Source organism: Ascaphus truei, chromosome 4 (genome assembly GCF_040206685.1).
Source record: "Ascaphus truei isolate aAscTru1 chromosome 4, aAscTru1.hap1, whole genome shotgun sequence".
Classification (NCBI taxonomy): Eukaryota; Metazoa; Chordata; class Amphibia; order Anura; family Ascaphidae; genus Ascaphus; species Ascaphus truei.
This window is the reverse complement of record NC_134486.1, coordinates 101,131,982-101,149,860: the sequence shown is the minus strand read 5'-3', so window position 1 is coordinate 101,149,860 and position 17,879 is coordinate 101,131,982. Positions and strand designations below refer to the sequence as shown.

The 17,879-nt window shown below is 38.6% G+C and overlaps 1 protein-coding gene and 1 long non-coding RNA gene across 3 annotated transcripts in view; one reads left to right on the top strand and one right to left on the bottom strand.

Moving 5' to 3' along the window:
• The window catches only part of DSTN (destrin, actin depolymerizing factor), a 33,244-nt gene extending 18,319 nt beyond the window's left edge, over window positions 1-14,925 (top strand). Inside the window, exon 4 of one of the 2 annotated variants that reach the window (XM_075596280.1) lies at window positions 12,505-14,925. In XM_075596280.1, the coding sequence (XP_075452395.1) occupies window positions 12,505-12,614 (110 nt within the window). In that variant the 3' untranslated portion in view covers window positions 12,615-14,925. Of the gene's footprint in view, window positions 1-972; window positions 2,011-12,504 lie in introns of those variants that run through there. The other variant, XM_075596278.1, reaches the window with a different exon arrangement.
• LOC142492964 (uncharacterized) lies at window positions 836-4,853 on the bottom strand. Its single transcript, XR_012800942.1, has 3 exons — window positions 4,721-4,853; window positions 1,352-1,512; window positions 836-1,245 (listed from the first exon to the last, which is right to left on the bottom strand). It is a non-coding gene; the product is annotated as an uncharacterized LOC142492964 (long non-coding RNA).
• Window positions 14,926-17,879: the final 2,954 nt, after the last annotated feature.

Here is a 17,879-nt window from a genome sequence, read left to right as displayed (position 1 = left end):
CATGGTAGTGATGTACACTGGCGACACACTTTATTCGAGCTCGGCTAGTCCCACGAATTCGGGTATACCCGGGTGTATTGAGGTTTGTGACTGTTTTCTGCCCGAGTGCATTGAGTTATTTTCCGGCAGGGATTGAAGCATTTTATTCCCGCTGACTGCAATACTGCACAGTATATATATATATACTGCATTACAATTCATGAATTTATGCCATCTGGTAGACACGCGAAGCATTGCAGCCTATTAAATCCTAATCATTATCATTTAACAGATCAGCCGCCCATCAGCCAGGCATGAACCCAGGCTGGGAAGGCAAACGAAACGGGGCTTGTCAGAGGTGAGGAGCGGCGCATTCCAGGTATCTGCCAGGTACATACCGGGTATTTGCTCGAATAAAGTGTGTCGGTGCAGTACATCATTAAGTGATGCTGATATGTAGCCATAAATACTCCAAATACACAAACTCTATGTTAATTATATACACATGTCAATAAAAATCTTATGTTATTCTTCTATATAGTTGCTCCTGAAGCTCATGTGTCACCTCACACTGAACAAGTCATATCACCTGGCTCATCCAGCTCATCATCAAGGCTGGAAGGGGAGTGTATGAGGTGCAGGACATCTAATGTGTACATTTCTAGATGTTATGTTGCTATGCTAAATAAATGCCTTTCACATGTAATTAACTTCACATCAGTTATTGTCACAGAAAATGTAGTTTGTAATGACAACATGTATTGTGTGTGATGTAAACTATCAGCTAGGAGTTGTGAGGTTACAACAACCTTTCACTCATTACTCTTTCACACTGAGTCATAACATAATTGTTACTTCAAGCTAAATTTTAATTTGACACAACAGAAAACTTCTGGAAACATGTTATGTGTTACACTGTGAGAACAACTCTCATTATATTGACAAACAACAGAAAGTTCCATGGCAGTTCATAATGTCTTCATTTATTTGTAGAAGCTGATGTTGCCACTGAAAGAGAAATTCAATCAAGTGACCATGAAGATGTTCCCACTCGACGAGTAACACAGCATTCAAGTCCTCCTGCTCGTGACACCTACTCAGCTATTGCAGCTTCTGAAGAAAGAATCTTGATTGAAGAAAATCGTCGCCATTCAGAAATGATGTCAGTGCTTGAAAGGATGATATAACAGCAGGAAAGGATGATATCACAGCAGGAAAGGACAATATCACAAATGTCACAACTAGAAAGAGTCATCATCCAAGTTCCTAAAGAAATACAAAATGTAAACAGGACATTACAAGCAATAGTTGTTAATCTAAGCCAAGCTAATCAGTTGAGAATTACTGCAAGAGAACAACAATTCCACTTTACCCCATCTGAGGATGGATCTTTACATGCTGCAAGTTTTTCTCCTGAGTCATCAGTTCTTCATTCCCCAGTTCTGGATGATACTGGTACAGTAGGTGCTAGTTCTGTGCAGGTCCCTGTCAACATCCAACCACTTACATCTGTTCAAAATCAGGAACGGACACCTACAAATGAGACACGAAAAAGAAAGTTAGGCCAACAATTACTACTAACCAGTTTTTGAAACAAGACTAAAACACCAAAACAGGAAACGGCTCCACCATCAGTCGTGCAATATGTACCAACTGGTTCACAACTGCCACAACCCACACCCAGTGCCCATGAAGTGTCACAGCCCACACCCAGTGCCCCTGAAGTGTCACTGCCAACACTCACTGCCCCTGAAGTGTCACTGACCACACCCAGTGCCCTGAAGTGTCACTGCCCACACCCACTGCCCCTGAAGTGTCACTGCCCACACCCAGTGCCACTGCACTGCCACAGGCCAGTACAAGTCGTACAGTTAAGGCCAAAGTAGTTGGCAAAGGGAAAAGGCTAACACAACAGCCAACAAGCAGGCCTGTGACTCGCTCTCAAAAGGATAAACAAAAATAAATGATCACATTCACTAAATCTGTAGTTGTCCTGGTGGTGTTTACTGCAGAATATTTAATGAATACTGTATGTATGATCAAGTCCAGATGCTTGAAAACATTCAAGTATGTCCTTGTACACATGAAGGTTTAGAAATGTTCGCTGTCTGAATTAAGGCATAATTTATAACATATATTTATGTTTTAATCATCAGTTGATTAATGGTACAACATTACACACTTGCCATGTTTATAGAAGCTGACATTCACTTAGCTGTTGTTAAACATTTTATGTATGTGGGTTTGTTTGGTAATGTAGATAGTCATTGCATGCTAATATTATTGACATCCAACTTTAAGTAACTATCTATATAACAGCATACATCTTAAAGTTGTGTTTTCTGGTGTCTTAACTCTGTAACACATTACTTACCTTCAGCTTATTTCATACTTCATAATGTTGGCATGTCATCATGTATGAGTTGTGGTTAGAATAACAGATCTGTTAGTGTGTATTAATATATCTGTAGTCTCTATGGATATATGTACACACACAGTGTGTGTGTGAGTGTATATATATATATATATATATATTGTCTATGCCACTGTTGTCAGCAAACAAGCCTTGTGTTAATGAGATATACATGTTAGGACACTTGTTTAAATTATGGCAGCAATATTAATAAGGCAATAATTCAATCACCTGTATGAAACTTTTAGGATGATTACAACAAGGCCTACTTACACACATCAATGGCTTCAGTTTAGCACTATATAAAATATATATATTATCTTATTTAACAGTACAGGCCTTCATGGCTCAAAACAGGCCTTGTTTGCTGTTAACTACTACTTATACACAGCTGACTCTAATAGGCCCTCAAACATACTCACCCAGTAATGTTAGAAACTTTAATGAAGTGTGAAGATAATAACAACAAGGCCTGTTTGCATATAAGGCCTTCAATGTAGATAGATAGATATATATATATATATATATATATATATATATATATATATATATATATACACACACACATATAAACACACAATATATAGTTAATTATATACATATTTAATTATATATATATATATATATATATATATATATATATATATATATATATATATATATATATATATATATATATATATATACTGAGTTAAGTTATGGTGAGTAAAAAAAGTGACAAAAACCCTCCACAGGAAAGCAAATATGCAAATATAGCTGTATGCTCATCTGCATGTCTTAGGCAGGTCTGCACCCCCACCTTTCCCCATGTCATGGGGAAAGGTGGGGGTGCAGACCTGCCTAAGACATGCAGATGAGCATACAGCTATATTTGCATATTTGCTTTCCTGTGGAGGGTTTTTGTCACTTTTTTTACTCACCATAACTTAACTCAGTATTATGGTTTAGCCTATCCCATAAGCCTCTCTTGCATTCCCAGTAAAATCAACCCCACACTGATGAGACCCATCAAGGTCGAAACAGCTGTCTGTGGGTGGTTTTCTGGGTATGCACCTTAACCCTGGCTGTGCTCAAAGCTGTGACCATGCAGCAAGCTTAAGCCTATAGGGAACCATGTTAAAAATGGTTATTGAGGCAAAAAGTGACACTGTGTGCTCATTTGCATGTCATTTCTCAGAATCCCTTGCTGCAGTGGAAGTGCTGTATGCTGGGTGATAATGGGGAAAGGTGGGGGTGCAGACCTGCCTAAGACATGCAGATGAGCATAAAGCTATATTTGCATATATATATATATATATATATATATATATATATATATATATATATATATATATATATATATATATATATATATGTATGTGTATATATCAAGAGAGACTAACAGAGACAGTCTAAGAGAGAGAGAGAGAGATAACAGACAGAAAGAGAGAGACAGAGATTGAAACATTGAGAAACAGAGAGAGAGAAAAACAGACACAGATGTGTGTGTGGGGGTCATTATAGGTCAGTGTAAGCAGAAATCTGTTCATTCTACCACTGTAGAATATTTCACACACATTGTTATTTTAATTAAAATTGTAAACTTGTTTTGCACATGTTGATTGACTAAGCCGAAATTAAAGTTTCGTTTACTGTGAAAATAGTATCTTACAAAAAGAATGTGTGGCAATTATTTTAACACATTTATAGTGGGAGAAAACCAAGGCGTATAACATAGAGCTTGTATTGTAACCTTGGAAGAAACCTCGAAAATAACATGTAACTATTTTCACATTCAGCAGACAACCGTATGCGCTCAACTTAGACACTGATCACTTCAACACAGCAGAAATGGCAGAAGCTTCCACATTGCACAGCCATCCACGTAAATCATACAAATTTATGATTTCAGAAGCAATAGAATCAACTGATGAGAAGAGAGCAAGCGAGGGCCAAATCTATGACTTGATCTAAAAGAAATATCCATACTACAAAGAACCATCCAATCAAATTTTAAAACTTCTGTACGATTCACTTTATCAGCAAATGAATGTTTTGAGCGTGTCCATGATCGCCTAGATCAACGATATGGATGTTGGCATGTTGCCCCATCATTTAAAATTACCATGGAACATGGAACATATCTTCTGTTAAATAGCATATTTTTGCCTAATACCAGTTACAATGAAGCCGCACCGACTGGCGCGTCTGCTGCTATACCTGCTGCTATACCTGCACCCTCCATTCATCAAGACCAGATGCAAGATGCACATAACTACTATGATATGTATACAAACTTATATGGGCAATACCAATGTGGATGGGAAAACAACCAAGAACTGTACGTACCTCCGACGTCTTGTTTGAAGAAGCCACTGCAGATCCATATGACCGCCTCATGGAGATGTGTGTGATTCAGGATTCAACGGTTGCCTCAACCATGGATGATACTGTTGTGCCTTCCTGGAGCGAGCAATTGCAGCCAAACCAGTTTTGACTTCTACAAGAATGGTAAACACAATATTCGTTATGCCTTGACACATTATATATGTCTACATTTTTAATATCCACCATTTGTTAGCCAAATATGTGGATACAGTGTAACATTGCAGACAGGCTTACATGTAGCGTGCACAAAAACATTATTTCCTATAACAATATACTACATGACGAAGCATTACTACACATTGTTGACGGACTCACAAAACCTAGATTATTATCACTTTTAAAGTATCATTTCAACATGTTACAATAACTGTAACACACACACCTCATTGTTTAGCATGCAACATAGAAAAACAAAGTGTCGGCCACATATGACGTGGGACCCTTGTCATGTCCCAAGGCGTCCTTAAAAAGGTTTAAGGATGCAAGCCCCGCCCCAACCAACGTGCATGCGTGAAACCATATTGGCTGTGCCCGTAGCTTATTGTTACGGTCAGTGCACTGTGTCATGCGCGCGCGTCGGTGTTTCGGTGCGTGCACAGCGCTCGAGGCCAATGTTAATTCAGTGGAAGGAGTGTTTGCATGCATTTCACGGTGCCTTAACATGACATCACACGTCTTTTGTTCGCTCATTGGCTGATCGTCCGTTGTTTCCGTGGACACACGTCCGTTTACAAAGTTTAGATATGTACGTGTGTAGAAGTGAATTAGTTTCGCTTCCATATCATAACTTCCAGCCATGATATGCTTACTGCTAGCAGCACCATGGAGGGACATGTATTGAACGCACATCGTACACATTGTGTGGACTAAGTCTTAGCACATGCGCTAAACAATCGTGAAGTGTGCGCGCAACTGACGTTGTGCGCGCCCATTATTATGTATACAGGCACCGGAAATATCATATCCGTAGTAATGCCAGCAACGCCATTATAATAATGACAGTTCAGTATCTGTGGTTTTAACCTTGCACTTTCAACATATACGTTACTTATGCGTGAATATCCACAATCATATTGAGATGTGTTACGCGTTGTCATGCAGAGACATATATTAATGTGCCATCTTTGACCATCATGTGTTTGCTGTATTTCACAGATGTCGCGGATGAATACATGGGATCAATGTATGATTTCAGATGAGCCAATCGTTATATTAGATGATTGTGACGACGAGCGAACAACTATTATAATACATATGTAACAATGCTTTCAATGCTTGGTGCGCAGATTAACAATGAATACATAATGTTATTCAGTTATGCCAATATTTACTATGCACTTAATTACCATAATGATGTTGCTAAGCACTGAAGTTAGAACTTTTACTGTTTTTTGGTGATTTTCTACTAACATTATATGTCTTGCTCTGTTATATATGCAACCAACATTCTCACTCAGCAAACACATTTTTCTACTATATTGTATAATGTGACGTGTGACTTGTCAAAGAATGTAAATGCTACATAACAACTCGTAGACATTCTATCTGAACGTACACAATAACTATAGGGAGGTGATAAAAACTGTTTAGTCGTGTGAAAAGTTATTTTTCACCTAAGTTGTAGTGCTACAATGTTAGTTAAAGATCATGAAAAGATTAACATTTGTGTGTATATTTTATTCTCACGACTAACTATAGTTTAGTGTTTTTAGTAAACGTTCAACACATACAGAACGAAGTGAGTCCGATGATACAATCAACATTAGTATGTTTGTTTATATTATTTGACGTTGAACACCATGCATCACACAAAAAGTGCTACACACACAAACACTGTTGCTGAAATGTGTGCGTATGCAAATGTCCACGTCATTGACGTTCATATGTTGACATTAGTTGTAAAGGATCATGATAATTATGAATAACTAACGTGAATGAAATTAAAATTATATTAACAACATTGTCATTGGGTCGAATGAAGTATGAAAAGTTGAGAATACAAAGAACTATAATTTTGAATGGTGTTAACATTTTGACACATGTTACATGTATGTCAAATCAACACACATCTGTGACGTATACATACACATGTGACAATGTAGTAATCAACATGAAGATGCATTGATACAACAACTAATCACATACATTGCAATGTAAATGATGTTGAAAACATTGGTGTGTTTTCAGACAAACATGCATTGAGTGTTAAGATCACTCATGTGCATCAGTGGATGTTCTCCTCCCATAATAAATATTTGAGCAGGGTTTATCCCCTTCTCTCCACCCAGGAATGGAATTTGTAACGTTTGCTACATTAAATGTTATGTAATGTCCCTAATGATTTTCAAATACACTGCACATTGACCGCCAAGTGTAGCTAAATGCATGTACACTATACAGAAATTACATGTTTCAATAGTCACATCTTTTTCAATATATTCTGTTTAGACATCCTGTAACTATACCTTTATCGAGGTTGGCACATCTTATGACAGATGTGAGTTGAAATACATACCATGAGCAGTCATTAAAGTGATATACCTTGAAATATAAAACATGAATGAATAAAAATCATTGTCATGACATGTTCATTAAGGTAAGCAACACACAAAAGTTTCAATTTTGTGTTACATATGAAACACCATGTAGATTTCGTTAAATATAATATGAAATACACACTGGTGTACACATCATTGTGAGTCACATGTCACACTGCAAAAATAACATTGTATGTAACCATACTGCACTAACTAATGACTATGGACATAGTAGGTTTATTGTGTATGCATAACCAAAAAGAGCATGTACATAAATTATTAATTTTGTACACATTTTTCCTTAACGTACACACAAAAACTTTTATTGATAAGAAGTATAATACAACCTGTGGATGAATGACATACCGGTGCCACATGCATTTGTCCACACAGCAGAGAAGAGAAAGGTGTGCGAACCAAATTAATCATTTTCCTAAGTGAATGGTATTTGGACAAATGTATTTATCATAACAAAGAATGAATATATGTATTTGCTTACATGAAAAAAATGTGTTTATGACATTCAGACGTGTCTCAACACCACTGGCTGTTTGCTCAGTGTCAGCTGGTAAATTGACGGGATGCTCCTCCTCCAAACCCTGACGTATGTCTGTTTGAACATTATTTCTGAGTGCCACATTGTGCAAAATGCAACATGCAATTATAATATCAGACACTTTAGCAGGCTTATATTGAAGTGCCCCACCAGTTCTATCGAGACACCTAAATCTTGTTTTGAGAAGCCCAAATGTCCTCTCTATGACGGATCGTGTAGATATATGGGCAACATTGTACCTCTCCTCTGCTTCACTTTGAGGGTTTGGCAACGGGGTCAACAGCCACAGCCTAATTCCGTATCCAGAGTCACTTATAATCCATGGTGCACACATATGAAACAATTAGTGATAACATAATAACATACATCATTTCCTAGAAAAACAAGAGTTGTTTATTAACACATCATAATATGTACTCACCCACCAGCCAACCAGCTCCAAAATAGCCTTCTTCGAAAGCATGGAGAGTGATGAGTTTCTCAGGATGGAGGAATCGTGACTGGAACCAGGGAATTTGGCTACCACATGCATAATCTTCATCGTGGCATCACATACCACCTGTGCATTCAGGGAATGGTAGTGCTTACGGTTGCGGTAAGCATGCTCACTCTGACTAGGCGGGATCAAAGCAACATGGGTGCAAACGATTGCACCCATCACACATGGTATCCCGGCTATGGTATAAAAGCCATTCCTGACTTTCAGTCACTCTGTGTGCTCTGTAGGAAAATGAATATAATTCCTAGCGCGTCTATTGAGTGCACATAGAAACTGGGTAAAGGCCCGCGAGAATGTAGATTGCGAGACCCCGCCCACTATGCCCACAGTTGTCTGGAATGACGCGGAAGCAAGATAATGTAATGAGCACAGCACGACCTCTGGCTGTCACAAAATCTAAATCTCCCCGTATCTCTTCATAAAGAGCTAAGATTGCTGCGGAACTCAAACGATAGCGACTTACAATCTCCTCACTCATCCCATCTAACAGGGTTCTCTCCCTGTACAAACGAGGACGATCCACAACTTCTCTCCTCTCTCTTCTCCTCTCATCTCCTTGCCCTCTCCCTCTCCTGTCCACGTGCCTGTCACTGTCCCTGCCACTGTCCCTGTCCCTTTCTTGGCCTATGACATCCTCTCCATCAGCAAGCCTCTCGTGCAATAGAATGTTCCTCTGTCTCCTAAACATTCGCATCATTTTGAGGTCTGTAGCTGTGAATGAGCAGGTAATGCCCTCCTTTAAATACCTATGTGATGATGTCAGGTGACTTGCTAAAGTGCAAGGTGTTACATTAACATATCCAAGTAGTTGACTCCCAACCTGTATCTATTTGCTATTACAAGTATTATTTATGTGTGTTCAGCAGCCAAAATGATATTTCACAATGATGTAACGTTAAGCTTTGTACAAGCATTTATTGGAAAGTATTTGTGGAATGTGTAATGCATGTACCACTTCTGAACGCAACACTCAGTCATCTAATTAGGATACAACCATTACATTGACGTTGAAAAACTTCGCTGCAACATGTCTAATTTACCATGTTATTGTCACATGTTCACATGAAGTAATTATACTGCGCATATGCATAAATTTATGGCATCAGGATAGTTGCTATTGATTCAGTTTCAAACGTGTAACAATGAGTAACTATTCTAGATGTGTGTATAAGTTAGCATGAAGTGATTGTAATGCATCGTGTACAATGTAAACATGCAATGTGATTGAGTGTCCAATTGCGGACGTCATGAAAAGAGGGAGGTCACAAAGTACATGTAAACATGAAAACAAAGAGCTACATGTACGTTTGATCATGCGTTACACATTCAAAGAATTCTGTAATGTATAGCAACATTACTATACGCTGGATGTGTTAGATGTGTGAAATGTGTAACATCATATAATAAATTGAAGCACACTTAAGTAACATGTTGGATATGATGTGAGCTGCTCCTTTAAGAGTTGAGTATAGGATTTTCCCTTGACACATCATAACATGATGAGTAATGTGACACGAAAATCATGATAACATATAAAAGTACAATGTTATGCAAATAATAAACGTAAGGGGTGACACGATGAAGTGAATGACCTCCACACTGTAATGCTAAGCACATTTGTATAATGAGCAATAAAACGTAAACACTACTATAATGTTATACGTCTCTGCTCCATTGACTCCATTGATGTAGAGATTAGGTTTTTTTTCTAAGTGCCGTTCCGGCAACCTTACCGATCGTTCTCCCCTCCAACTTGCCAACTTTAGTTGGCGGGACCAATTGCCGATGAAATCTCCATTTCTGAGTGCTGATCAGCACCGATAAGCTGATTGGGGCTACTTGAATACAGCCGATTTAAAAAAGTGCCGAAAAGTGCCGATAAGGGGCTTATCGCCAGCCGCATGCCGATAAATTTTTATCGGGAAGAAAAAATGCCGATTTTGAGCACTTATCGGCGCTTACTGAATCTCAAATCCAATTTCGGCGGAAAAATGCAGAAAAAAGCATTATCGGCGCTTACTGCATGAGGCCCATAGTCGGTGTGTTATAGATGTATAAACCAAGAATTAACATTTAGCTTTCTTTATTTTGTGAGATTTATGCTTAATAAGAACATGGCACGTTTTATTTTCTGAATTTAAACTTGTGTGAACATTTGCAAATAGGAACTTTGGAAAGGAAAAAAATCACGTAGGCAATTGAAATAAAGACAAAAAAAATGAAATCAGAGAACAGTAAAAGCAAATAATGTTCATCGTTCATTATTGATTATACAATACTAGTGTTAAACAATAATATGCTTTCCAGTCACAGGCTGTATGTGAGGAAGTGAGCAGTTACCAGTTACTGACTTCTCTCTTCTCTTAATCTCAAAAACCTTCCAAGTGAACCATTAAAGCAAAATGAGTTGTCCCTGACTTGTGCTAATAAGGTTTTTGTGAATTAGTATTATTCAAGCTATTTTTTGGTCAACTGAGTGAAACTGAATTTAGGGTGCTTAAAGTACTGGAGAATAACATGTTATTGCTACATCGTTTAGGATTTTATTATTATGTATATCAATCAAATTGCTCTCATTCCCCCATAAGGCATTGTGATTGCGAACCTACAGTACCGATTCAGAACAAAAATCTCCTTCCTCTTTAAATGATCAGACTTCATGCATTTGTAAACCTGCTTCCCCTCCCCCCCCCCCAGACTCTACAGTGATGTCTAGGGTGCGTGAGGGCAGATTACATGGTGATGGGTGGTGCATACCTGTTTGGACCAGGAGGGCCTGAGCTTCCCGCGGTGTTGTGGGGGAGCCAGGACCGGGCTTCTGGGGTGGTAGCCTCCATGATCTCTTAGTGGTGCAGCGCCTCCATCTTCTATACTCCCAGGGTAATGGGACAGGACCAGTATAGAAGAACCCCTCGGGTCCCAGGGTTTTACTCTCCAAGTCACACACAGTCTTTATGGGTGAAGAATAGTCTTTGTTTGACAGAGCAACAATATCCCAACGATAAGGCTTCCAGCAGCCGCAACACAATCGCCAGGAAGGGTTATACACAGCTCACCTCCGCCCAAATACTTCCTCCTCTCCTTCCCTCCAAGTCACTCTTCCAGCAGGATGGTCTGAGCTAGGGCTTCAATACCCCGTGGCCCACCCCCGAGGTTAGCCTCGAGGTGGGTCTTGAATTCTCCCCCATCACCCCTGGCAGTGGGGTGAGGGCATTGGTCCACCAGTCTATGATTCTATCAGCTCTACCTATAGACGCTGATTGATTCAGTTCCTCTCTCTCTCTCGCTATCTCTCTTCCGGCACTCGGCGCCAGGGAGCCCGCAGCCTCCTGATACTCCTCGGACCGTTCCGCAGGACTCGTGGCTCACGGCATAATAACCGGCAACTATAGACTCTCGATATCACGGTTCACTCGAACTCTTCCTAACTACTCTCTCGAACGAAAAACCAGCAGGAAGAACCCCGCCACTCTGCGGAGTGGCTGCTAAATATAGAGCTAGCCCCTGCCCTCATGGTGTCAGCAGAACCTCCCCTCTTGCTCACGCCTGCAGCAGAGTCCAGGCCTGCGTCTACCACTCAGGATAGGGCTATGAAGGGGGAAAACCCATGATGATTACTGGCGCCTGATCTTAACAGGGCTTATCACAGTAGAAGGAAGATAGGTATAGCCTGGCCTGTTTACAGGGGGCTACACATTTAATAAGTTTCCGTCTCTCAGCTACAAACCCTCTAACCTCAATCACAGTAGCGAGATGGTATACTGTACAGTAACTAACAGAATCCCGTTTGTTACAGGAACACCATTCATTTAACATGTATAATGTTTTTAAACTAAGGCTAAGCCTTTTTCTATAGTATATGGTTCTTGTTAATGTTTTGTGAGGACTAAAGGACATTTGCAGTTAGCAGAGGAACCCACAGCTTTGGTCTCTGTTCCCTAAAGAATATAATGATAAACTGATTAGAAGTTGAATCAGAGTAAGTTCTCTGGGGAAAGTCCTCCCTTTGCCTTGGGATATTATTTACCTTGCGCACTTAGCCTCATTGTTTGTAATTGGGGCAGCATTTGAGGATTAAATGGAGCATTGGCTAAATCGGTGTATAAATGCAGATCTTTGCACTGCAATAACACTTTTCTCTTATTTTGTTTAGGAGTCAACAAGCAATGGGAAATTCACAGTCAAGATGATTTTACTGTTGATCAACTGGCCCAGAAGCTCACAAGTGGCAAAATTAAATCTCTGGAAGGAAATATTTTATAGATAAACCGTGCCACCCCTATAGATCTTGTGCATTTTATGTAAGAATGCTATTGTGTATAGCAAAGACAGCTTGGTTCAATATTTTACTAAAAGCACTCTCGCATTTTTATATTTTACAAAGATACAGAATTCATAGTTCTGTTACAGTAGAAACATTTTGAAATAGGATGCTTAATACTAGGTACTGAATACAGCTGACATGCTTATTTATATTAGAATTAGCACTGAAGTTGTTTGTAAAGACCAGTGCTGAGCAGATTTGGACTTTGAACTTTTACTGTTAAATACAAATGAATAATGTTAATGTAGAAAAACTATACATGTAAAAACATAGAAGGCTCCCTACACTGGATATATTTTAAGAACCTATAAAAAAGACCCAGAAATTGACAGCATATAAGGACCATTTGCATGATTTTTTCTATGAATAAACCCCCAAAAAACAAAAAAGACTACCAGAATTTGGATCATTTCCTGTAAATCCCAAGCATTTTTTTTAATACATAGGCCTAAAGTTACCAAACCTCGATATTGATATCGCTGTGCGTTAATGGTTTATTTTCACCACAGTATTTACAAAAGGTTTATCACTTAATTAATGCTGCAATAACTATCACAGAGATATACGTGTGGACTAAATGTAATGCCTGGATCGACAATTAGTATGCAAATTAGTATATATTGCCTAATTACATATGCAAGAGCATTAGATGCAACAGTATCACAAATATATGCAAATTAAGAGTTAATGGGTAATTACCTATTCGCATACTACTCACTAAACTCCAATACCTGTCAATATCAGGATACCACCATCTGTGTAGTGTTTGTGCATACCAAGCCCCTCTTTGTTTTCTACATGTTTTTCAACAATAGCATAACCCAGGGGTTCTCAACTCCAGTCTTCAATACCTCACAACAGGTCAGGCTTTCAGGATATCTCTGCTTCAGTACAGGTGGCTCAATCAGTGGCTCAGTTGAAGACTGCCCCACCTGTGCTTAAGCAGGGATATCCTTAAAACCTGACCTTTTGGGGGTTTTTTTGAGGACTGAAGTTGAGAACCCCTGACATAACACAATAACTTTTTGGGAAGTTATGAAATGAACGGTGACAGACTTCAGGCCAGATCCACAGAGCTCTGTGGAAATATCGGGATACCGCCAAAAAGGAACGTCAGTTTGCGTCACCTACCCCAGGCTGATCTTGCCTATGTATATACTGTAATTGGCATAGGCAAGATAATATTAGACCAATCGAGAACAGATTATTAAAATACACAATATTAATAATGTTGAACCTAAATCATGTACTAGCCCCTTAAAGACTCAAGTGGCCATCTAATCATGGCCAACCCTTTACTAGTTGGCCACATGGGCAACGAAAGGCTTAACATTTGCGCAAATAGAAATCATGCTTTTCGTTTTATTTGCAATGCATTGGTGCCCTCAGGTATCAAAGGGGTTACATTATTTTCTGCCAATTGTTTTTGTTACGAGGCCTTTTATATAATCCTATAGTAGAAAAATGTTCTATCTCCAACCAACTCGCCCTACACACACACACACGGAATAATACGGATTTCTATGCGTTAACGTTTATTTCTATTGATTGTTATTTAACCCCGTTACCGTTTTTTTGTAAGCAAATTAGGTTGAACGTTACAACCCACTTATGAATACATAATTCTTCGTAAATCACAAAAAATATATTGATAATCAATATATTTTATAAGGCAAATTTTTAACGCAGTAATATCAACATTTAGTATCTCTAGGTCAAACTGTATTTTCACACTATTATTTATTTTGGAAGGCTTTCATGCATCTACTACTCCTTCCATTAAATATTATTTTTTTTACAAAATCATGTATATGGAAATGGTATCCATAACTTGCCTTTGTCTGCTATTATATTGCAGTAATGTTGCTGACAATATTCACATTTTCTTAAATGTGCTAAAATCAGGCAAGTATGGTGTAGTAATTCAGTATCCTTTATCATAAGACTAACTATTGCTGTTCTCTGAATCCCTAGAAATTGTAAACACAATTCTTACTATAAATTCTCCAGGGTTACAAAACCATAGAAAAACTGTGGCGTCCACAGACAGGTCTGTTAAAGTCCAGTGGTGCCTTGTGGGGAAAAAAAGCCTTCATAACTCTGATTATCATATTGTATTTGAATATAGACTTATATATTGTAAGAGATAGACTTGTCATAACAACTACACATGTATAGAAAGAACCAATGGAATGGAATATAATCATCTTTGTCCATGTAACATGTTACAATAAAAGTTGCAGAGCTGTATGATTGATCCTCTGTGCAGTTTTGTGCATACCAAGCCCCTCTTTGTATTTTATATTTTTTCAACAATAACATAACCCAGGGATCCTCAGTAATTGGCATAGGCAAGAATATAGTAGCCAATCGAACACAGAAGATTAAAATACACTATTAATAATGTTAAACCTATTCATATAATAACCCATTAAAGACTCAAGTGGCCAGCTAACCATGGCCAACCCATTACTAGTTGGCACTTGGGTAACTAAAGGCTTAAAATGTGCGCAAATAGAAATGATGCTTTTGAACTTGAGTTGAGAATAACCCAATTACTTTTTGAAGTTATGAAATTAAATGAGACTTGGGCCAGATCCACAAAGCTCTGTTCAATCAGGGCTCATAACCTAACGTTACCTAAATCAGTAGCAGACGTTATATTCCCTAAGGTTAATGTGTATCCTCAAAGCTAATTACAGTGGTTAGAAAATATTTGTGAACCTAACTAGGGAAATTTCACAGTTTTTCCATGATAACCTTCTTGAATCAAAGTCCGTCTTTTCTTAAATATTCAATAGGGTTTATATTAACCAATTCCATGCCTTTTGAAACAAAATGATGTATGAATTAGACAAACCATCAGTAATTAAGAGTCCAGGTATGTGAAAAAGTAAGTGAAACCCTGGTTTTATCAGTTAATTAAAGGTGATAGTTAGAATCAAGTGTTTAAATAATTACAGTAGGTAGATCTTCAGGGGTGAGTTTGGGAGGCCCCATCCTATATAAAGATCAGAAACTTTGTGAGTTTGGTCTTCACCATACAGGTGTGTGGAAACACGTCATGCCACAATCAAAAGAAATCTGAGGACCTCAGAAAAGCAGTTATTGATGTGCATTGGTCTAGAAAGGGTCACAAAACAATTTCTAAGGATTTGGGGCTCCACCCAAGTTCAAGACCACAGTCGTTCTACCCAGGAGCGGTCATATTACCAAAATCTCTCCAAAAACAAACCGGCAAATCATCAAGTCACAGAGACAGCTGATCTCAAACCAGCAGTGTTCACTCCCACGGGACTCTGCAATGTGTCTGCTTATCCTCCGATGGCAACCTCCTCTCCCAGTTAGGAACAGCTGTAGTTTCCATATAGCATATCCGATACTGATCCAGGCTTAGACACAGGTCCCTGCAAGCTACACTGCTCATATCACCCCCCTCTTGCTCCAGATACTTAAGTTGAGCAGCTCACCACGCCGTTTCTATTCACCCACACGGCAGCTACACAAGTCAGGTTTGTATCAGCTGCTCCTATACCAACAGAGACAATCCCACAGATCTATGCAGCATGTCTGCCTATCCTGACAGCCACTAGCACCAGCGGTTTCACCTAGCATACCTGGTTCTGATCCAGGCGTAGCCGCAGTAATCGATTCTTCAGACTTCCCCTGCTTTAGGCACCTGCACTGAACAGCTCATCCGTGTGGGGAATCTATCCCTCCCCCCTCCACCCCCACGGTTGCTATACAGGGTGTAAAAACGCAATTAACTTTGCACCACACCATTCTGCTGCTATCTGCTTCCAACAGGCAGGTCCGTACACTTAAGTGGGATCTGGCTTACTATAACCAGTAATCTGCCATCATTAAATGTTGAAAAAGTATAATTTTTGTATAATTTGTTTGATCAGGTTATCTTTATCTATAATTAGGACTTGGATAAAGATCTAATAAAATGTTACGTTTGAAATATGTAAAAGATGTAAAAATGCAGGTCACACGTGCCAATTGCCATGATGTAATCCCTTGCGGCCTGCGTATTTAAACTCCACAGAGATACCAGCACCCCATATGGAGGTAAGGATCTCTGGAATCGGGATCGCCAGAGCTGAAATTAAGGGGGTTCGTTGCTGGAGACGCCCTATTTCAATCCCATAACAACAACACCAACAACAAAAAGATGTAGCTCAAGGTGTTTTGCTGCTTTAATGGAGATCTTTGGATCTGGGCCTGAAATAGCAGACATGGTTTGGAATATCCATATTGCCTTTAGATCATCAACAAAAAAGATCTCAAAGCAAAAATAATGCATTAATAGCAACACTTAGTAAACTGAATTGTTTACACCAGCAACACACATTTCTGGAAGGCAATGCATCTCTTTATATTAACAGCATCCGGTTGTCAAGGTTACAGATTTTACATACACACTTTGAGGGGAAATAATAGAACAGTATAACATTTACAAAAAATACGTACAATAAATTAAAAATTAGACATTTTATAATTCAGGGAACATTTTAACATTTGATGTAAGGCTAGGAGGGGAAAAAAGCTGGTAACACTAGCACTTTTTGAGCCCTGGTGGTGGTTGAGGCCATATCACATTTCGAGAGACAATGGAAGTTCTTCATTCGAGATGCTGTGCACAGGTTTTTTTATTTTTATTTCATTTTTCTGTTGAACTCAATTAGAATGACAAAAAGTCTGCATTCACAGAGCATGTCAGTCTCCTCACAAACAGTAGTCACGGATTATTGTTTACATTGTGCACCACAATACTCAGGTGTGTCATTACCCTCTCTATAATTAGAGCTGTTTTTCCATTATAATAATACAGCACCATTTGGCCAATGTAGTGGATGCTAAAAAAAAACAAGAAAATAGATTTGCTCTACCATCGTTACTGGCTATAATGTAACATGATGAATATGTTTTATTTAAAAAAAATTAAAGACACAAAACTAATTTCTTGCTAGAATAATTTAGCAAAAGTCCTTAACAATTGTTAATAGCCAGCAACTTGAATGGCTGTTTACCATCTCTATAAGGGTGTACTGAATAAAGCAATAAGACTTTTGATCAGTAGTTTCGACACACATAAGGCTCCCTTGTGGAATAAGTGTTATCTTGAATTCCACATTTTTCACCCCACTACTTCTACAGGAAGGCTGTTCTATGTCTTAAAACATTTTCAATAACAAACT